Raw genomic sequence first — 22,559 nt, 5'->3', positions numbered from 1 at the left:
TCCGCTGTTGTACGGCACTACGTTGCCTGGCGGAAGGGCATGTGATCAGACACACAGTATCGGGGTTCAAGAGTGGTATGTTGGTCACATGTCCATCCGCCAGGCAACATAGTGCCGTACAAGTAGCGCGAAAAACAAACTTCAAAGTAGCGCTACGCGTTCAGCGGGAGGCGTGGATGGTGTGCGGCGATAAACTTGCGAAAAGCAAGTTATGCTCAACTCCACCGGTGGAATCTGACAGCGTGGAAAAGTGTGAAAACATCAATGATCACCAACGGAGGAGGACACCGCCACAGCCCATCAGAGGGTGTTCGACTCTGACACTGACAACGAGGATTTGTTTGGTTTTGAAAGTGACAACGAAGGAAAGAAGCTCAGAGTGGATGACGAAGCCACCCTGAGCCTGTTCGTTTCCGACACTGGAGAAGAGGACTTTGGTGGTTTTAGTGCAGGAAGAAGAGAAAGATGGTGAATGACTGACTTTTCTTCTTGTTAAAGCCGTGTCACTGCAACGGAGCCTAAAAGGTAGTCTGAATCTATTTTTCTGGTGTGCTGTAGGTTATTGTTATGTACTACATTTGTTACTCATTTATGAAGCACAGTACATGTTTTGTACTTGTAATTACCGCTACTTGTACATATACCTAAAAAGTTATGCAAATATGTACCCATAACTTGTTTTTCAAAATATTAATAAAAGGGGTGTGTCTCCAAACAGCCATCTCTTTCCTGACAATTCGATTTGTGCATATTCTCTTACATATGATAAGTCAACATTGAAACACCTGCGGCCTTTAGTCAGGTGCGGCTAATGTATGTACAAAACAGGATTTTCCCCTGATTTTAGCTTGTGCGGCTAATATTCAGGTGCGCTTTGTAGTCCGGGAAATACGGTACATATAAAAGACACTGTTTTTGTCTGCTAGAGTATGATTTTCATGGCATATTCTGCACCACTTCTCTGTGCAATCATCATTTGTTTGAAGCCAGCTCACCTCCTGCAAACACTTTTCCGAGAATATGCGCTTCTTTTGCGCTTCTTCTGACATTTTTCTGGAGGTGGAGGAACATCAAAGTAATTGCTTAAAGGAGCTTGCGTCTTCGACATCTTTGAGTTCTAAATAAATGTCTGTCTTCCTCCAGAAAATCTTATGTATGCAAACGCGCATTGCAATTTCTCATCTGGTGTGCATCTTTTATTTTGACACCGAATGTGCACCTGCGGACCACTTATGTGCACAAAACAAAACAGTATAACAAAAGTAAAAATGTCAATCCGAGCTGTGCACATTCATGAAAATTCCTCTTTTAATACAGTGCTTCTCAAGGAAGTTAAGAGCACGTCCATTCAGTATTAATTTCCAGCCTTGTCCCTTGCACACAGAGAATTGTATGTTTGTATTTGTTTGTATGTCGAGACATTCAAAGCCTTAACAATTTCATTTATGAACATTTCACATTTATGAACATTATTGTAAAATTGTTGTATATACAGTAGATGTGCATGCTGTGGAGAAATTGTCTTCCCGATGTTTCTTTTTAACACATTTCATCTAGTCTTTTGTTATTTCCATTTTTTTAATCAAATTCAAAATGAGCAAATATTTGTTCTTAAAATGGCACATTTTCTCAGTTGAAATATTTTGTATATTTTCTGTGTTGATAAGATTTGCAAATCATTGAATTCTGTTTAGATTTTACACATCATTCCAACTTTTTCAGACCTCAGGTTGTAAATTATTATTGTGTAAATGTCTCCATTTTATGTGGATGCTCAATTTTTTTAAAAATAAAACATTACTGTGGCAGCACCAAAACTTTACTCTCTTGAATTTTTCTGCAAAACAAACATGTTTTCTTTTTTTTCACTGTGTGACATTGCAACACATATTGATTGTCGGACTGGAGTAAAGTTCAGATTAATGAAATACCAACTGTTATGAAGAATAATATTCCAATATTGTAAATTATACTCTATCACAGAAACTAATTGGCTGACTTTGCTAAGTCAAGGAAACCACCAGTTTACTAAACTTTTTTCTCTTTTCTCTTCAGGCCTTCATCACAGTTTAAAGCTTGTTCTCAAGTTTTTATCATGGCAAAGTAAGTCATTGCTATATGTTCATCAATCTATTCATTTTCTACCACTTGTCTGTGAGTGTACACTACCTACTGAGAGTTTACTCATGTTTATCACTCATGTTAATGGCTGTAGCTCAGGAGGTAGAGCAGGTCACTTACTGATCACAAGGTCATCTCTTTGGTAGTGACTTATGGTGATTTATGCTATTGATTTGAATTTGGCCTCCAGTGTTGTCTGACACATTCCATTGAGTCCACTGAGTAGATCATGATCCATGTGTGGGGCATTGAGTCATAGGCCTTCTTGTAGTCAATCCAGGCAGTGCACAGGTTAGTTTGTCTGGTCTTGGAGTCTTAGGTACTGTCACGGGGGTGGAACGGACTCAGGCGCAGACTGAGGTAGCACAGTTCAACGACACTTTATTAATCACACTGGTGCACTATATACACGTGAGGGGGGGGGGGGGGACACCAGGGTCCCGGGGATCAATAGGCTGGGGAGACACACTTCTTTGCACTCGCTCTGCTCCTTATCCAAACAGTCTCCACACAAGCAGCTCAGCTCACTCTCCTACTCACGGGGTCCAGGGGTCACAAAAGGGCTGATCCAGGTAAACCTGTTTACACAGACGAGGGTAAGTCGAAGGCAAACACGGGAACAGTAGAATCGCAAGGAAGCCAGGCAATACTAACGAGAGTTACTCAATATTCCAGCGACGAATAGCTCAGAGCCCCAGCCTTAAGAGCCAGAGAACTGCAATTCGCTCGAGATCAGCTGCAGGTGCGTGGGCCAAGGGCAGGAGCCCAATCAGAGCTCCGCCCAGGCAGACAGGTAGGGGAGAGAGAGCGAGAGAAAAACAACAAACACTTGTGGCCACACTGGGCTGGCCGAGGAGGCACAGGGACCATAACAGGTACCTGGTGTTTTGAAGTGTTTCAGGCATGTCCTTCTAAGAGGACCCACCCCAGGCCAAATCCAACTTGAGCGATTATATCTTTCAGCTGACTTGGGCTTCTCTGCTTAGACTACTGTCCCTATGACCCAAACCCAGATAAGTGGCAGAAAATGGATGGATGGATTAAAAGCTCTGCTCATTACACATTTGTTTTAAAATCAAGTTTAGCAATTTGCTAATAAGAAATACACATTAAATTTAATCACTCTTAAAGTTTACTGTATTTGTTTTATGGCAGGGATATGCAGTCATCAAAACTAAAGAGCATCATCTCAAAATGTGATTTGATCAAAAAAGGATCTCCTAGTTGTTACAAGCTGACAACAACGACTGACATAGTTGGCACTTTAAGAAGAGTTACCTTTGGCAAAAAAAATCCAAGCAAGCCAAATAAAACCATCTTACTTGTGGGAGAAACAGGAGCAGGAAAATCTAGTCTGATCAACGCTCTGGTAAACTACACCATGGGAGTGAAGTGGGAGGATGAAGTCTGGTTTCAGATCGTAGTTGACAAGAATCAAAGTACTTTTCAGAGTCAGACATCAGATGTGATTCTGTATGAGGTCTTTGATTTTGAAAATAAAACTCTGCCTTACTCTCTGACCATTATTGATACTCCTGGATATGGAAACACCCAAGGGATCGAACATGACGTCATCGTCACTCAACGATTGTTTGACTTATTTCGCTCTCAGGAAGGATTTCATGAAATTGATGTGGTGGGTCTGGTGGTGAAGGCAAGTGAATGTAGACTTAATGACCGCCTTGTGTACATCTTGAATTCAGTGATGTCTCTGTTTGGAAAAGACTTGGAGAAAAACATTGTTACCCTCATTACATATTCAAATGGAGTGACACCGATGAATCTCATTCAAGCTCTTGAAGCTGCAAATATTAAATGTGCCAGAAATGAAAAAAATGTACCTCTTCACTTTCTGTTTGATAACTGCCAGCATCAAGATCGAACTAAGCAAAGAGGGAACTTGCAGCATGCTCATGAAATTTCAGCACAAGAAATGAGACAGTTTACAGACTTTCTAGAAAATATCACACCTCAAAAACTGGAGACAACTGTGGAAGTTATGAAGGAACACATCAGACTAACAGCCTGCATCCAAAATCTGCAAGACCGCCTCATGTTAATTGCACTAAAACAGACAGAACTCAAAAAGACTCAGCAAGCTCTGAAGCAATATGAACAAGAGATGAAGATGAATAAAGAGTTTGAAGTAGAAGTCAATGAGCCATACAAAGAAAAAGAGCTTATTAATGGTGGAATGTGGGGGCTGTTTTTCTTTGAAGGAGCCGTCTGCTGCACATTCTGTGAGGAGAACTGTCACTACCCTGGCTGCACAATGGCCTGGAAACCTGAACACTGTGAGGTCATAAAAGATGGGCGCTGCACTGCTTGTACCAGGAAGTGTCTTGCATCCGCTCACATTAAAGAAAAATACATCTATGTTACAAAGACAAAGAAAGTTCAGAAAACTCTAACAGATGTGAAGGAAAAGTACGAAAAGAGCAAAGCAGCATCTGTGGATGCATCAAGCCTTTTGGATGATCTCCAAACAGAAATAGAAAACCTTGAAGCAGATAAAGAAAAGTGGATTAATTTGGCCTGCCAGCATGTTGACAGACTGAATGAAATTGCCTTGAAAGTAGATTCAGTGTCCACTTATGTCCACTTGGACTTCCTGATTGAGAAGATGAAGGAGAAAGGCGACACAGAAAAGTTGCGGACGCTGAAGAGGCAGGCAAATCTGGTCAACGAAATAGTTCGAAGTGGAGTAAAGTATGCTTATGCAGGTCTATGTAAAATCTTCACAAAAAACAATGACAACAAAGTTTACACTAATGTCTAGGCTTCAGAATAAATATGTTTGTGATGTACAGATATAATTTAGATGTGTATTGTATTATATCTGTCTGAATTAACATGGGGCACATAACACTAACACTGTATCAGAAATGAAAAAAAACAAACATTAAATCTATAATAAAATTATATCTGGAGATATCTACTGTACTAAATCAAATCTAGGTAGAAATATCTAACAAATAATATATATCTATCTAACAAATATCTAGGTAGCACAAATTCCATGCTTCTTCAAATGCATATATTATTCATTTAAAATCAATGATAGGCATTTACATCAGCATTATCCAAAGACTTGGATCAACAACACAACAGGTGATGCTAGTGTGCAGTCCTTAGGTGCTGCACTGTCCAGGTACAGAGGAAGAAAATGTGGAGCTGTTGGCGATGTGTAGCACTGACGTTTGGAAAGGGAGTTACGCCAGGCTTAGGTTTTTGTTTCAATGTTAAGTTAAGGTTGTAGAGTAGAGCATTTAAAGGGGATTATATAGACTAGGTATCGCTAAAATATTTTTTTCTTGTATAATAAACAAGAAAATAAAATGAAATACTTTTGATTTAGCTTTAAAATGACTCTGAACTTAGCCTGACTCCAAATAGAAAACCAAACAAGTGTTTTTTATACAAGTCTCAGACTGATACAGTTTATCACTATTTTAAACAACATTTCTGTAAATTAGAACCTGTGTAATCTTCTGAAGCTGTCTAGCATTTACAAAATCAAAGAAATAAACAAAACAAAACAAAAAACTAAATCTATGTAACCTATATTTGCTTGTTTTTAAAGGGGCTTCTATTTTCTTTTCTCTATTTCTGTTTTAACATGTTTTAGAATTTCTTTCATCTATGTGTTGATCACATTGTATATTAGTAATTTTAAGTCATTGTTTTAGCATGTCTGCCTCATACCCTATTTAAGCAGTTAGACAGATGGTGGGGACACTGACACAGCAAGCCTGGCACCACAGGCCTTTTGTCTAATGGTTTTCTACCTTTCTATATGATGAACTGTAAAGCGTGTGGTGCATCATAAATTTTCATCAACAAGCATGAGAATCATTGTTGGGATTCAAAAATAACTTTGAAAAGAGAGAAATGGTCTAATAAAAACTGTTTCGTGATGGGACTTTTAGGATAAACTGGTTGGTTACTGTGTTTGCAGGACTCTAACATGTAATTTGAACCAAAATAAATTTATGTTTCTAAGGTGAAAGTAGTAATATACCTGCACTTTTTTTGTGCAACCTCAATCAACCTCAATGTGGCTTTAATGCAACTAGTCTTATAATTATCTACTAGTCTGCAACAGTTAGACTCGCTGATTACACATAGATGATTTAACTACTTTAGGGGCATTTCACTTTTCTAAAAGTTTCACAGACCAATAGTTTTAAATAGAGCACCGCAAACAACATGTATTATTTTAGAAATAAACTGTGATAGTTCTAAAAAACACATATTCACACCTAGTCACACTCTGTAACAGTTAGACAGAGTGGGTCAGCTTCACTCTGCTATCAGACAATCACTTTTTGACAAAACACCGGGAACGAGCAGAGTGAAGCTGACCCCCCACCCACTTGAAATGTAAAGGCAAATAGGCGGAGCGGTTAGTGCTACGTTTGTGCAGATTTGTGCAGGTAAAATGAGTGTTTGTGCTGCTACGGTTTTTGAGATATTAAATATTATTTTATAGGTCATTCAAAGGTCACCATCCCCCCAGACTGCTCCAAAACAGGCCAAAATGGTCTACTTTTTAGTGCTATGTTTGTGCTGATTTGTGCAGGTAAAATTAGCGTTTGTGCTGCTACGGTTTCTGAGATATTAAATTTTGTTTTATAGGTCATTCAAAGGACACCATCCCCCCAGACTGCTCCAAAACGGGCCAAAATGGTCTACTTTTTAGTGCTACGTTTGTGCTGATTTGTGCAGCTAAAATTAGCGTTTGTGCTGCTACGGTTTCTGAGATATTAAATTTTGTTTTATAGGTCATTCAAAGGTCACCATCCCCCCAGACTGCTCCAAAACGGGCCAAAATGGTCTACTTTTTTAGTGCTACGTTTGTGCTGATTTGTGCAGGTAAAATTAGCGTTTGTGCTGCTACAGTATCTGAGATATAATGATTTTAATTATTACGGCCTACGCTGTATAACACCAGTGTCTGTGGCAGTGAGTTTCAGCAGCCTTGGAGTTTTGCACTTTTTCTAGGCTTGCTGCATATTAACTTTTATTAGTTTACACTTTAGCAACACAATTTATTCAGCGGAAAGGTCGATATTTCTTTAGTTACTAGTGCAGAAACGTACACAAGGTAGGCTAAAGTTTTTATTTTTTCTGTGGCAAAACTGAGTTTCATGTGAAGTGATTCACGTATACCTAAATTATTATTATTTTTTACATACCCAGTTGGCCTCTATGATTTTGTTTTGAATTATATATGTTCATTATTATTAATGTAGCTGTCTCAGAAAAAATGAAGTGTTTGCTTTGATAGATTGTTACCTACGTGTAGAAAACTGAATATTCCACAGCACCTAGGCGAGGGATCTTCAACCTGCGGCTCTAAAGCAACATGTGGCTCTCTGGCCCCTCCACTGTGGCTCTTATAAGACCAAGTAAGTCATTTTTTTATTATAAAGACAACAAGAAAGGGTTGTGTTAACAGTTTTTTTTTTTATGAAATATCTGCATTGACTATTCATTGAATGTACAAGGCTTTTAAAAGTGATTTAATGTTTCTTAGGTTCAAATCTGTTTACTGTAATTTTCAAGTTGGTTGCCCATCTTTCCTAATTTTCAATTATTATGGAAAGGACTCACGTAGCTGGCTTCATTTTAAAAAATACTTTTTTTCCGTTATAAAGCTTTGATGATTCATTATCTTATCAAATCTAAAAATAAACATTTTTATTTACATTTCCATAGCTTACACGATACAACAACTCATTTTCTAGATATTTATTGGCTCTTTCTTTTTTTAGGCTCTAGACAGGTTTTGTAGCAGCAGGGGGAAAAGGGGCCCTTTGAAATGAAAAGGATGCTGACCCCTGACTTAAGCCACCAGGTAAACACACCAAACAAATACAGAAAAAATATTTACAGATAAATGGAACGGTTACTTTCAAGGCTACGGGTGAAGGTGACTGGGTGTGTAAAAGCAAATATACATCAGACTGACAAAGAAAAGAGTGTTAAAAGATTTTTAATTTAGAACTTTATGTGCAAAACTGAACTTACTGATAACACACTAGCCATTTGAACATATGTAACTGTAATGAACCAAATAAAACAGAAAAATGCAGGCAGCACTCATTATACTGTGTATAACACAGCATGGGGTTGTATTTTTTTCTTTTCAGATGCTCCTGTCACTCCATTTCCCAGGTCATCATAGCACTCCCACACACATGGAGCTCTCCTGCAGTATGCAGTGTAATGACCCAAACCATCAGTGGTCATCTTTCCATGGAAAGCAATTAATGCCCTCAAAGTGAACGGCTTTCCTTGGAGAACCAGGTTGGAGGGAAATTCATTCAGTGGAAATTCTGTTTGGTTTGCAAGGTCAGTATCAATCCACACGATATCTCCAATGTTGTAGCTGTGAGTAACTGTCCCTGCACAGAGCTCATTTCCTGTGGTGCTGTCTTCTGTTTTGAATTCTGATGGACACAGAGATGGATTGGAGAGTGGCCTGAGGCAGGTAGACTCAGGTAGGCCAAGTCCTGCTTCCACAGCCGTGCCATGATGAGCCATACCAGACTCTTTGAGGACAGAGATGGCAGGAGAAACAAATGGCACTTCCCTTGTCATCCCTTTGCTGAGCTAGCAGTGCTGTGAAGAGCAGTGTTTGGTAAAATAAACACTTGAGATGTTCCTCATTGTCTTAGCAATTACAGCGGAGATATTACACTGAGCATCGATTTGGATCGCAGCAGACCTCAACGAGACAGCTTCAAACATTACACTAAGCAGCTCTGCTCTCCTTCTGTAGGTTTGTTGGGTCACACCATCTGTGGCAATGGCTTTCACCAGCTGCAGGACTGGGTTTTCACTGTCTTTCAGAACAGCATTTTGAAATGTGGAGCTGTCACAGAAGGCACAACATAAGCACTGAAAAAATGCATCAAATGCACAGGTATTGAGCACAGCGATTGTCGATTCCCCTAATCTAATAGGCTGACGGAGGTTTCCATTTTTTAATAATCCCACTTTCACTCTTTTGGCCCCAAAAGTTTCATCTGCATGAAGAGAGGTAGGAAGTCCTCTTCCTTTTTTTGGGTGGAACAGCTAGGCCCCTCCAGTTCTCAACTGCATCCCCATCAGCCGGAAGAATGTTTGTGGCAGCATCAGATCCCACAAACGGGTGAGCATCCATTTTTATTTTGTCTTCTGCATTGTAAATGGACTGGTTCTTATATAGCGCTTTTCTACTCTTCTGAGCACTCAAAGCGCTTTACACAACTTGTGCATTCACCCATTCACACCCATTCGCACAAGCACATTGTTCTAGGTGCTTTCTAAGTAACATTCACACACATTCATACTCCGATGGATGCATCGGAGAGCAATTTGGGGTTAATATCTTGCCCAAGGATATTTGGCATGCAGACTGGGGGAAGCCAGGAATAGAACCACCAACCTTCCGATCAGTAGATCTACCGCCTGAGCTACAGCCACCATATTTCCCTCGATGAAGGAAAGATGACGAGCAATGAAGCGATCGACTCGAAGAGGCAAGTTGTCATGTTTGAAAAGGCTTTATTGTTTTATGTTTTTGAACTCAGCTTCAACAGTGGCTGAACTTGCTGTGATGCTGGTGCTTTGGAAGAGAGGGACCATTATTCCTGTCCAGAGTGGCAAGTAACTTGCCAGTCTTATTATATGAGGAATAATCTCAGGGAGAAAGTGAATATTATCTCTATCCCCGTTTGCTGCAGCAAGTGACCTGCTCTCCTCACATATTTCTGTTACCCACTGTCGTAGGTCAGTCTGGATCTCATCCACTGAATTCACTCTCTCACTTTCCTCCGTCTGTTCATCTGGAATGATGATGGAGTCTTGAGCAATTTGGGCTTTCAAGTATTTCTTGCACCTTTCTGAAGGAAGAGGGGCTCCAGAACTGTCATCACCTTTTGCCTCACTGAGGGCCACAACAGTGATAGCATGTAGGAGCTGATTTGCATGGTCCAAACATTGAGACTGAAGAAGTTTTGCTAAAGAAATCTTTAACACGATGTGTTTTCTTCTTCAGGCAATCCCACTGGCATAGCATCTTGATGCAGTGCGCAACATCAACCCTGATATAACAAGGGGGGAGTTTGGCAGACTGGGTTCCAAGAAGGACATGAAAGCATTCATTAAGGTAGGACTTCAGATCAGGATGAGGAGTGAAAGCCTTGACCAGAGCTCCCAGAATTGCCAGAGAAAAGTCACTCACAGCTGCACGAATCCATTCTGTCAACCAGTTTGCGATGGCATTAACATCATGTTTCTCTGACAGCATTTGCACCACTGGGACACTGGGGCAATTGTTTTCTTTCAGAATACCTTGATAAAGGAAGATATGGCCAGATTTGCCATTTGGTCTCAGCAGTTTTTTCACAACTGAACCGGTTGCATCAAAACACACAGTTGGGGGAGATTTTTTTGACAATGTCTTATAAACATGCATCTGTGTTTGACTCCAGTAGTGACAGAAAAACTTGTCCAGTCCAATATCTCGGATGCTACCACTGTGAGGAACACTATATTTTAACAATTGCAGAGATGCAATGGGGTCCTTATCTCCTAATTCCAAGTCTTTTGTCTCTTGTTTGGCTTTTCGCAGAGTGGCCAAATTTGGAAGGTGGCTTGGCTCAGGATCTCCAACATCCATCAGATCTGCTGCCCTCGCTGACCTCCATACAGCTGGTTCCATTCTGCCCTCACACAGCTCTTTAGCGATCTGTTCACGCAGGTTTCCAGACATGAACCGCTTGGAGTGGCCAGTGTTGTGATATTTTGATACCAGGGTAGCATTTACAGGATATTGTTTTGTAGTAATATTATACAGGAGAACTGTTACTCAATAAGGCCCATTTACTAGTTGTTTTTCTCTTTCTCTCTGACCCATGTATTGATGTGTAAGAATCACAGGCTGGTACCCCAAGGTCGAAAATACCACAGAGAGAGACCACTTCCTTACTCCCATCCTCCCTTCCTTATCTTTTAGAAAAGAGCTTGTTAAAAAGCCAGGTGGTTTGTTTCAGAATTCACTAATGAAAGAACTCTGTATTCTATGTCTAGGAGTGTATTTTGCTGGGATGATCATAAATCGTAGCTGAACTGATAAACTACACAAAGGATACTTCTTTGCTCAGAAGGCAGGAAGACGTTTCCTTATTTGGTCTGTACCGGTTTGAACTGAGAACCTGCTGACACACGAACCTTTTTCCTCTATATAAGCTGTTGTGTACTGAATAAACCTCTGAGTTGATTGTGGAGAGCAAGCTGAAACAGTCTATGTGTCACTTTGTTCTCCTAACTGCTCCCGGCGCTGTAACTAACCCGCTGAACGGCATACTTGAGTGTTACTTTGAATAATTAGGAATCTTATAAGGAAAGGGAAAAACTCTGCTTATCGCTCACGCCACGGAGGAAACCGGGACGGCAATTTCCTTCAGCCAGTGTGCAGGGAGAAATCTGTATTTCTCATGAAACACTGGAGCACCATTGGACTATTAATTGCTGGCTGTCTGTCACATGACATTTCTAACTGGCCATGACACTCCTTACAGTCGCCTCTGATGTCCAGATAATTATTGTTGACAGTTGGATGGACCTTTGCTCTACGAAACACAAGTGTACATGTATTTTTGATCTTCTTCCATATAAGATCGTTGATGATATGAGTCCAAGTGCCAGGTTTCAAAATTGTGTATTCCCTTTTTTGGGTAGGAGAAAACTTGTCATTGTATTCAACCTTTTCAGGAATAAATTTAACCCAGTCCTCAAAAGGGACTTCTAATTCAAAAGCTTGACAGTTTTCTTGTCCAGGAGAAATGCAATGTGAATCTAACTCTCCTTCACTATTACTTTCCTGATCACCGATTTCCAAAGCTGACCAGATGTTGTTTCTATTTAGCTTCACAAAAGTGTACAGGGCCTTTGCTGACATCTTGTCTTCTAGCTGCTGACTCAACTCTTTCCAGACTGATGCAGCTGGAGTGGTTATTTTGCCATTTTGGACTATGGCCTCTTTTGAATTGCAAAGAATTGCAAAAATGAAAACCTTGTCTACAGATGGCTTTCGAGGCATCTTTAAAAAAAAAAAAAGAAAAAAAAAGAAAAACCACACTATGATTATGATGGAGCAAAACGTGATTTCTGAACTATATATACAGCCAGGAGCAACCCCTCCCCCAAGTTCTCCACCAATCTACACTTTTATATTTTGTGGAATTATTGTTTTTAAGATGGAGCTATTGAATTTGTGAGTTTATTAAATTGTATTTAACCCATGTACTGTACAGCACTTTAGTCCAGTGTGCTACATGTTTTAAAGTGCTTTAGAAACTTTTTTCTTGGACATTTTTGAAAATGTTTAACATTGAAAAAAAATCCTTTTGATCCAAACAGTTAGCTATATCATGTATTAACTCAGTAACTAAAATCTCAGTATTTTAAATGTAAGCTTACCTTGTTCACTTGTTCACTGCATCATTCCATGTTTGGCACTGATCACCACCTGCACTCATGTATATATATCTTTCTTTCTACGTAGCACTTTTAATTCTTATTCTTATTTTTTCATGTCTATTTAAGCGTTATCTGACACTATGTTTGCACTGAAGCACCGCAGCAATTTCCTAATGTTGTAAACCTGCTCAACATTTGGCAATAAAACCCTTTCTGATTCTGATTCAGAAATCAGATGAACGCTGTTCTAAGAATCCTTCAGACACAGTAATGCCAAATAATAGTTTTTTTCTGCCAGAAAATGTGTATTTGATGCAAACTGCTAGCTTGTTCGTTTCTCAAAAAGTGTTCATGGGAGTGTTAAATGTTCAAATGTAGTTTTCAATAAAGTTTTTTTAATCCACTCTAAAAAAAATAAATACTCAAGCATTTGCATCGTGGTTTTATGAGCAAAAAGTGATTGAAGTAAAGAAATTGAAGTTTAAAAAAAATACACTCATTACAAATTTAGCTGATTAAATACAACAAGAGGGTTTTTTAACAGAACTTTATTGAACAAGTGAACACACAAAGTTAAAGGTCATTTGAAAAAGACATTTTTCAGCAGTAAACCATAACAGAATATCTCAAATCATAGCAGCACAAACGCTAATTTTAGCTGCACAAATCAGCACAAACGTAGCACTAAAAAAGTAGACCATTTTGGCCCGTTTTGGAGCAGTCTGGGGGGATGGTGACCTTTGAATGACCTATAAAATAATATATCTCAAAAACCGTAGCAGCACAAACGCTAATTTTAACTGCACAAATCTGCACAAACGTAGCACTAACCCCTCCGCCTATTTGCCTTTACGTTTCAAGTGGGTGGGGGGTCAGCTTCACTCTGCTATGAAAGGGTGGATGACTGGTTGTGTAAAGTGCTTTGGAGTCCTTAGGGACTAGTAAAGCGCTATATAAATACAGGCCATTTACCATTTACCATAACACATCTAAAACCTCCACGACATCCTTGGGGCCTGGAGATCCCCTTGGCCAGCTTAAAATTTACATTTTACATCTTCGGATTATAAGAGGAAACCCACGCAGGCATGCTTCTGCTGCTCTTCATGCACATTTTTCCACGGACTTAAATTACATCACAGCCTGCAACGTTTCAGGTGACAAAAGAGGCGTAACACATGTAACAAACATTCTGTACCTAATAAAGTGGCCATAAAGTAGAAACTATAATGTTCTGTTTATGATTTTGACCTTGTGTCAGTCTGAGTGAGTCCAGTTTATCACCATCTGCTGCTTTCCCTACTGCTGCTGTTTTTTCCTACTTTTTTCCTCAGTAACATTGTTCATCTTTCAAAGCAAACGTTACATTTTTAATCTTCTTTTAAATCTTAGAAACTTTGCAGAAGAAACAAATGTTTTAGTTTGACCTCTAGGTGGCAGTGTTGTCTTAGTGTTACCATAGCCACCTACAGAGGTGTGACCTTGATCAGTCATCAGCGATCCAGTCACAGTGTGCGACACAAACACTATTAAAATATGTTTCATTTGGATTTCACACTTAAGTTTTCCATCCATCCATTTGTTCCTTTTCAGGGTCGCAGGAGGTTGGAGCCTGTCCCATCTGTCTTAGGGCTTAAATGGTCACTTTGTGTTTTCTTCGCTAAATACTTCAATACTTCAATTAAATACTTCAATCCTCTACACATGCAGGCAGAAACAGATCTACATGAAATATGGGCTAAGATATATCTGTAAGACAAATGGGAGATAATCATCATCACGTGGTATTTGAGATGGCATCCTGCTTCCTGACGAGTAAATTTACTATAAAAATTATTTTCCCCTATTGTCCATGAGACTTACTAATGTGTAAAACATCAATTTCTTTGTATATACGTTTTAGATTATTATTTATTTGTACCACTTTGTTATTTTCCATTTTAAAGGATTCAATAACTGTCAGATAACCCAGGAAATTACACGAACGTGTCAGTGTGCAGCAGTTATTAGTTTTATTGTGTTCTCTGTTGTGAGTTCTAAAGATTTAAACCAGAAAATATGGCTGTAAATGATTATTTGTGGATTATGGATTTTACCTTCAACTTAAACCCAAATGTAACTAAAGCAAAGAAGAAGAAGACTTTCACATTTTGTTCATGTTTTTAATTCAAAATGTAAGTGCTTGCTCATAGGGGGTCATATGATTGTTGGGTTTTTCTCTGTATCTATGAAGCGCCTTGAGGCGACTTTTGTTGTGATTTGGCGCTATATAAATAAAATTGAATTGAATTGACCAGCTGTGTGGTGTTCAGTGTCCAGGTGAGGTCCTCAGAGATGTAGACACCCAGGTATCTGAAGCTGCTCACCCTCTCCACTTCAAGGCCCCGGATAAACAGCGGTGGGTGAGGCCTCCTGTTCTTGTGTCCACTATCATCTCCTTTGTCTTGTCAGTGTTGAGGGCGAGGTTGTTGTCCTCACACCATGACACCAGACCAGCCACCTCTCTCCTATAAGCTGTCCCCTACAGTGATGCGACCGATCACTGCAGTGTCGTCCATGAACTTCAAAATGATGTTTTCTTTGTTGGACGCGACACAGAAATGAAATAAAAGCATGAATAACAGTCTCTGTCTCAGGTATAGATAACAGTAGGAATAATTGTAAGTGTAATTTCTTTACAACACTGATATCAATGTGTTTAATGGTCAAATAAAGAAGCATGTACAATATTCATCAAGCAAAATATATGTGTACAGTGTCTGAGCATTTAAGAAACAATAACAACAATAACAACAAACAACAATATTGGGGACTTGAGTAAAAATGAATAAACAGAAAGTGCAATGAAGGCAGCACAATGACATGTTAACATTATTGCCTCACAGCAAAATCATGACTGGGGTCTTTCTATGTGAATATCTTCATGCATGTTCTCTCTGTGTCTGCATGGGTTCTCTGCAGGTACTCTGACTTTCTACCACAGTTCAAGTACATGGATATGTATGTATATGTTGGCACCTCCTTGTGTACAAGCATCAGCAGGGGCAGAAATTGGTGCGTGGAAAGTCAAGTTTAATGTCTAAAGCTGAAGTTGAAGGAATCACATGAAATTGTTTTACTTCAGTTGTTTTCAGAGCATTACTGTTCAACAAAGAAAAATAATATTTTGTGCCGCATTATCATAAATATCAATAATAAATCAAATTATCAGTAGCTAATAAAGTAATTTTAATGACTAACTTTTTATGTTATAATTTAGAGACTTAACTGAAGAGTACCAAACATTTTCAGGTTGTCAGTAATTGCAAATTGCAGTTATTGTTGAATTGTTGAATTTATGATTTACTTGAATGCTGTAAAAGAGAACGTAAAGTGGAATTTTATTATTTGAAAATGAAGTGATAGATCACAGACCATAATTTTGTTTCTAAATACAGGTTAGGTATTTAAGTGAGCTATGAGCTCCATGCGGAAAGACTCCAATTGATGACAAGCTTCCCAGTGTGATTTCCAGCATACAGATCTGCACAACCAGTCAGACAACCAATGATTTACCTTGTGTAGCCACGAGGTAACAAAAGCTTAACACTGCGCCTAGCATCCTGGAGCACTTCTGTTTGGTTTTGTACGTGTTTTGGAGTTTTTACGTGAAACCAGCCATCTTCTTCAGATGACATATTGCAGCAAATCTATAAACAACAACAAAAAATAACATATCGGGATCACCAAATATCTTGACAGTAGCAATGAAAAAAGAGAAATAAAGAAAACCAGCAACAGAAAGGATGCAGGCTCCACGTAAGCTTTCAGCTTGTCCATTCGCTGAAACGTATATAAAACAATTACTAACTAAGTTTAAACTGAGATCACATTTCAACACCACTGTCACTACCTATAATGAATTAGCCAGACAAAAATAGTGCTGACTTAGTTTACCGTACAAAATTAGCGTTCCTTCTCTGATATGCGTTATGTAACTTTCACAACCTAACCGCAACTTCATATAACACAACTATGGGAAAAGTACGGACAAAAGGGAGAGCACGTTAAACGTACGTTGTGTCGTTAGGAGCATGAACTGTGGTAGAATTCCGGTGAGGTCAATGACCTTATGTTCTTCCACTGTCACACATTGATGACGTATTTGGAAATCAATTCAGCTGGCACATAACAACAGCGCCACCTGCAGGAAGATTCTCTCTCTGTCTGATAGCTCGTGTTCTGAGACCTGACATTTTTTTGTCTGAGACTGAGACCTGACATTTTTTTGTCTGATACCTGATGACTTTTTTCCTGATACCTGACATTTTTTGTCTGAGACCTGAGACCTGAGAACTTTTTTCCTGATACCTGAGAACTTTTTTCCTGAGACCTGACGATGGCCTAAAATGTACACTGTACTGCACTGGTCACTTCTTTTTAGTCAGTATTTAAACAAGAATAAAAACCCTTACTCCGTGCAATACTGTATTAATTAACTGCTACTCAAAATCTTGTACTGCCCAGTTTGTACTGCTGCTCACTCCTGCCACTTTATCACCGCCCAAACACATGCCAACGGCCAAATTTCTATTTTCTCCGAGATCTGTTAATGCTAATCTTACAGACCAGCTTGTTCTCACTCGCTATCAGAGAGTAGCTTCTCTGGGGACATCTCAGGCCCTCCAAGGTTTGGAGGCCTATCTCCACCCACCACCACTTCCCCTGCCGGTGGCGGACTCCCTCAGGTGTCGGTGCGTTGGTGGTTCTTTGTGTCTGGGGGCGGGCGTCCGGGTACACACCGGCTCACTCCTTGGTGGCCGCTTGTCGGGGCCTGGAGCCTGGGGCTCGCTCGGGCCACTTTGGAGGCGGGGTGCCCCCGGCCTCTCGGCCTGGGGCTCGGTCACTCAGGCGCAGCTGGCTGCCGGCGGAGCTCATGGGCGCGTCACTGCAACTCCCCCTGGCTTCTGCTCCGCGGCTGCTGAGTGAGCCCTCATCTGGGACTCTCCTCAGCTCTTACTGGGACAGTGGCGCAGCTGCCCCTCTGTTGGTCTTCCTTGGTCTCTTGTGTTCTGGGGGCCTCTGGATGTCTGGAGTTTGATCTCCTCCATACCTACTTCATACCCTGGAGGACGGGGCTGTGGCTCCCCACACTCCCTAGCAGATCGTTACATGGAGAAACCTTTGGAATACAAGCATGCTGATCCACACAGGTATGCACACAGGTGTACACATGGGTATTCACAGACGCGGACTACAGCTTTCTTGGCTGCTGCCTCAAAGCACATTGTGCGCTGTCTATCTTGTGTGCTGCACAATATCGTTTATTATTTAGTATCTACTGATATCTAGTTTATTGTGATGGTGCTGTTTTTTTTTTTTTTATTATGTTGCTCTTTGCCGTTTGCTTTCTCTTCTGTTTTTTTTTCTACATACAGGTGATCCAGGTGTTTTGTTTGTGTGTTTTTTTTTCCTTTCCCCCCCCCCCCTTCTCACGTCTCTTCTCCCCTCTGGTTTTCTTTCTCTCCCTCTCTTTCTTTCATTCTTTCCCCCTGTCCTATCCCCCAGTCATGTCTGTCCCGTTTGTAGCAACTGAAAATAAAATAAATTCATAATTATAATAAAGGTCAATCAAATGGACCAATATGGCAAGGCCATGATGATCCACTTGGTAAAATAAATCCGCTTGGCATCTTTCTTGGCCTTAAGACAACAATTCTGATGGCTATAGATCCAAACGGGACAAAAAAAAAAAAAAAAAAAAAAAAAAAAAAGAGAGTAGCTTGTATTTGTCAGTGATGCCTGCATCCGAGCACAGCAGTGTGTGTGATGTTGCTGCATGTGATGAGAAAGCTGAGTCACATTAACATGAACGCGTCATCTGTAATAGAGACAGACTAGACTAGACACTCACGTAACACACACATATATGGGACCTTAAGGGTGGGCACGCTGAGCGGTGTCCAGAGAACGGTCTGTTTATTCAACCTCGCCTCCTGCCAGTGCCCACTTCTCAATTTTAAATACAAGTAGACATTGAGGGTTCGTCGGAGCGGTCATGCTGACACTAGCTGTCAGAGGTTCATTGGTGGGAAATCATTCCTTCCCGTGACCATCTTCCTGTACAACTCCTTCATCTAATACACTGTAAACACTGCAATAGTTACACCCTTCTTACACACACTCTTTTCTACTCAGTAATACTCCTGTGAACATTCTTGATATTTATTTATAATCGCCTCTGCTAATCCTTGATATTTATTATTGATTGATTTGTATATATTTTGCTATTTATTAAATCTGTAACATATTGTATTGTTACTGTTATTTATACTGGAACAACTGTAACCCAAATATTTTCCTTAAAGTATGTTATATAAATAATATGTTATATAAATAAAGTATGCTGATTCTGTTTTAAATGCACACGCAGCAACACCAGCTGCTTGTACACACGTGTGTGCACACAGGTCCTCACAGACTCACACTGTCTTGGTTGGCTGCTGCCTCTAAACATGTTGTGCGTTGTCGGTCTTGTGTGCTGCTCAGTAACATTCAGTATTTAATATTTATTATTAGTTTCCCTGCAGGTGATCAAACAGATTTTTACTGTCTTTTCTCTCAGTCTCTCTCTTCTCCTCTGTTTATCTTTCCCTCACATTCTGTTGAGTTTTTTCCCAACTTCCACTCTCTTCATCTTTCTCTTTCCCGTTCCTGTCTGTTCTGTCCGTATATATTAACAAATAAATAAATAATAAAGAATGAAAAAAACTATGAGTAGTGGCTCGGCGTAACAAAAACCATATTCAATATTCACTTGGGAAAATAAATGTGTTGGGCATTTTTCTTGGCCTTCAGACAATAATTCTGACGTCTTCTGTCAGGATCCTCGGTCTCTCGACCCAGTGTTTTGAGTTTTCTTGTGTCTCTGTGATTTATTTTGTATTATGTTTTTTATATAAAGTTCACTTTGTTAGTCTTTAGTTAATGTCTTAGAGTACAGTTATGCCGTTTTGAGTTTCTTGTGTTCTTTGGTTCCTCGGTTATTTGTAGTTCCCCTCCTCTCCAGTGTGTGTCTGTGTATTTCCTGTTTTATTGTGAAAGTCTGGGTCTTATGTCAGTGTGTTCAGTTTGCATTTCCCTTGTCTTGTCAGGTCAGTTAGGTTCAGCTGTGTCTCCCTCTGTGTGTATTTTTAGTGCGTGTCCTCTTGTGCTCGTGGCTGGATTGTCTGTGTTATCTCCCTATGTTCTTGATGGCTGTTTTCCCTGCTCGTTGTCTTTTGTGTTGCCCCTCGTGTTCAGGTCTGAGTTTTCCTTGTGTAGATTATTTCTAAGTTCTGTTTCTCGCCGCCCTTGCCTTTTGCTTATAAGTCACCCAGTCTCAATAAAGCCCACTCACTTCACTGCAGTATCGACATCTGGGGTCCTTTATTAAATTCCACACAGCTCGCCTCGCTAGCCGTGACAGCTACAGTGCCGGACAGGAGAAAAAACAACACAAATATAAATGACGGTAATAACTGCACAAATGCTTCTGTATTCTTTGTAATATATGAACTAAACACACAGTGAGCTCAGGTTTCTGCTAAATGAAGTCATGTATTGATCCTTCTGAGCTCACTTTATTCTGTTAACAACTATCAGATGAAGCTTTGACACATGACACAGAGATATTTCAGATGCTAAAGAGACTTTATTGAAACAGAGACAATCATCTGAATAAAGTGAAACAGAGCTAATCGAACAGATTGTAGGATTAATGATCGTTGGTGGAGTCAAAGCTCTAAGATCACACTGATTAAAGATTGTTTCAGAAAGGAAAGAAAAACTATCATCAAACCAATTAAACAGGAACATCTTTGATTCTCTGGTTTCTGCTCAGTGGGCATGCTCAGCTCTGTTACCATGACGACTTTCACTGACTTTTGAAACACAGGTACAGGACATTACCTCTGTTGCGTGTGTTGAGGTTTTTATCAATGACCTCAATCCCCACCTGCTCATACACCTGTTTAGCTGCTGCATTGGCGATCAGAGTGACATTCATGATAGGGGTTTTGCAGCTGTTGTCTTTCTTGTACCACAGGAACACCGGGTTTCCTCCAGTCCCCTGGTTCAGGTCCTGGTTCACTGGTGTGTAGCCCTGAATTTGAAAGGCCTGATAATCTGCATCACTGGTGGAAACTTGCAGCTCTCTGATGGCCTTCTTAGTGTCAGTGGTCAGACGATACCAGACAAAGACGTAGGCCCCTCCTCCACCTCGGTTGGTGTCTTCATCCAATCGTATGTAGCCATCATTGAGGAGGTCACTGCCCTCAAAGCCAGCACTGGCAGTGATGTCACAGATGTAGGTTGTTTTTTCTCTCTTCAACCACAGGTAGATCCAGTTTCCTTTCTGTTTCGTATTCCGGTTTAGATCACAGGCCGGGCTCTCCCAGCCATTTTTAAACTTCTCAGCTTCATCTGCTGCATCAACAGTGACATCGAGGTCCACAATGGGGATGTTGTACTGTTGGGAATCCTTGCAGTACCACAGATAGATGAAGTCTCCACCTGCTCCAGCATTGAGGTCTTTGTCGATCTTGTGGTACCCTGCTTTGATCAGACCCTCACTCATCTGATCCATGAATGTAATCTGAATCCCTGTGACTGCTGGGCCGCATCCTTTTTTGTACCAAATGTATATGTAATTTCCTCGAGCTCCTTTGTTCAGATCAACATTAATTTTGATGAAGCCTCGTGCACGGAGTTGACTCTCCTGAGCTTCATCCAGAGACACTTCAATGTCAGTTATGTGGGCCATTGTCCCTGCATCAAATAATTACACGTGGGAGCATAAAGAGATGTTAGCAGATTGCCGAGTGGACTTTGGATAACAATGTGAATCCTAAAGATTTATCATTTACAGATAAAATACAACTCTCTCTCTTACTCAGACACATTTGAATTCTTTTTTGAAACATCAAAACATAAAATACTATTAAAAAAATGGAAACTGCTGTGTGAAAATGATGATGAATAATTGACTAATCACATTATTTCAATAATTTCAGTTAAAACAAAGTGTGAGATAAAGGCTCGAGGCTTGTTTAAATCCTTAAAATAAAGTGCACTCAGTGGAGCCCATAAATTACCTGAATACATTCCTTGAAAGGCTTACCATAGCTGCACATCTACAGTCTAACTGCATCTAAACTATAACATCCTGATGATTTTAATACGAGTAAATAAATGAACATATTAATATAAAGAGAAAACACAGATGCTGTTGAGTGGTTGCATTCCTTACGTGTGTGCAGGCAGTGTTTGGCTGGAAAAGATCTTGTGTTTGTCTGCTGTGACAGAGAAAGACCTGCCTTTATATATGATCAGTGGGATTGCAAAATCAACACGGGGGTGTGGTTTTCTCAGGAAATTTGAACGAGCATAATGAAAATGGTATCCACCCTCCGAATTTGATTTCTCTCATCCACAAAGTCTATTTTCATACACAGAATGTTGTGTTTACCTCAGACTGGCGATCCTGGCAGTCGTCCTGCATGGGGTGGGGGTCGGTAAATGTGTTCGTTTCTCCGTGTGGTGTTTTTGTTGTCTCCCTCCTTTTTCTCACATCCCTGTGTGTGTTTATGTTTGTTCACACTGCAGGCTGCCACACCTTCTGTTCATCAGCCGTCACCAGCTGCAGCAGGTCTTTTCCCAACTTTTGAGTCTTTTTCCAACTTCCACTCTCTTCATCTTTTTCTTTCCCGTTCCTGTGTGTTCTGACTGTAATAACTTAAATATTAACAAATAAATAAATAACAAAGAATGAAAAAAACTATGACAATCAAGTGGCTCGGTGTAGCAAAAACTATTCACTTGGGAAAATAAATGGGTTGGGCATTTTTCTTGGCCTTCAGACAATAATTCTGACGTCTTCTGTCAGGATCCTCAGTCTCGATCCTGGAACCCGACGTATCCGACCTTTACTACAGTTCTTAGCCGCA

The 22,559-nt window shown here is 40.1% G+C and overlaps 2 protein-coding genes across 2 annotated transcripts; one reads left to right on the top strand and one right to left on the bottom strand.

Moving 5' to 3' along the window:
- Window positions 1-1,947: 1,947 nt before the first annotated feature.
- Window positions 1,948-5,014, top strand: LOC146713171 (uncharacterized). Its single transcript, XM_085452293.1, has 2 exons — window positions 1,948-2,103; window positions 3,277-5,014. Exons 1-2 carry the CDS (start codon window positions 2,096-2,098, stop codon window positions 4,898-4,900), a joined length of 1,632 nt encoding a protein of 543 aa, XP_085308419.1. The 5' UTR covers window positions 1,948-2,095; the 3' UTR covers window positions 4,901-5,014.
- Window positions 5,015-20,488: 15,474 nt separating this feature from the next.
- LOC146713170 (uncharacterized) lies at window positions 20,489-21,376 on the bottom strand. The gene has a single exon (XM_085437655.1). It carries the CDS (start codon window positions 21,374-21,376, stop codon window positions 20,489-20,491), a length of 888 nt encoding a protein of 295 aa, XP_085293781.1.
- Between the last annotated feature and the right edge of the window lie 1,183 nt (window positions 21,377-22,559).

Source organism: Copadichromis virginalis, linkage group LG3, assembly GCF_057382275.1.
Source record: "Copadichromis virginalis isolate Kocher_CV1m ecotype Utaka linkage group LG3, C_Virginalis_male_GT1.1, whole genome shotgun sequence".
Lineage (NCBI taxonomy): Eukaryota > Metazoa > Chordata > Actinopteri > Cichliformes > Cichlidae > Copadichromis > Copadichromis virginalis.
The sequence above is the reverse complement of the archived record's forward strand: the minus strand, read 5'-3'. Positions and strand labels throughout refer to the sequence as shown.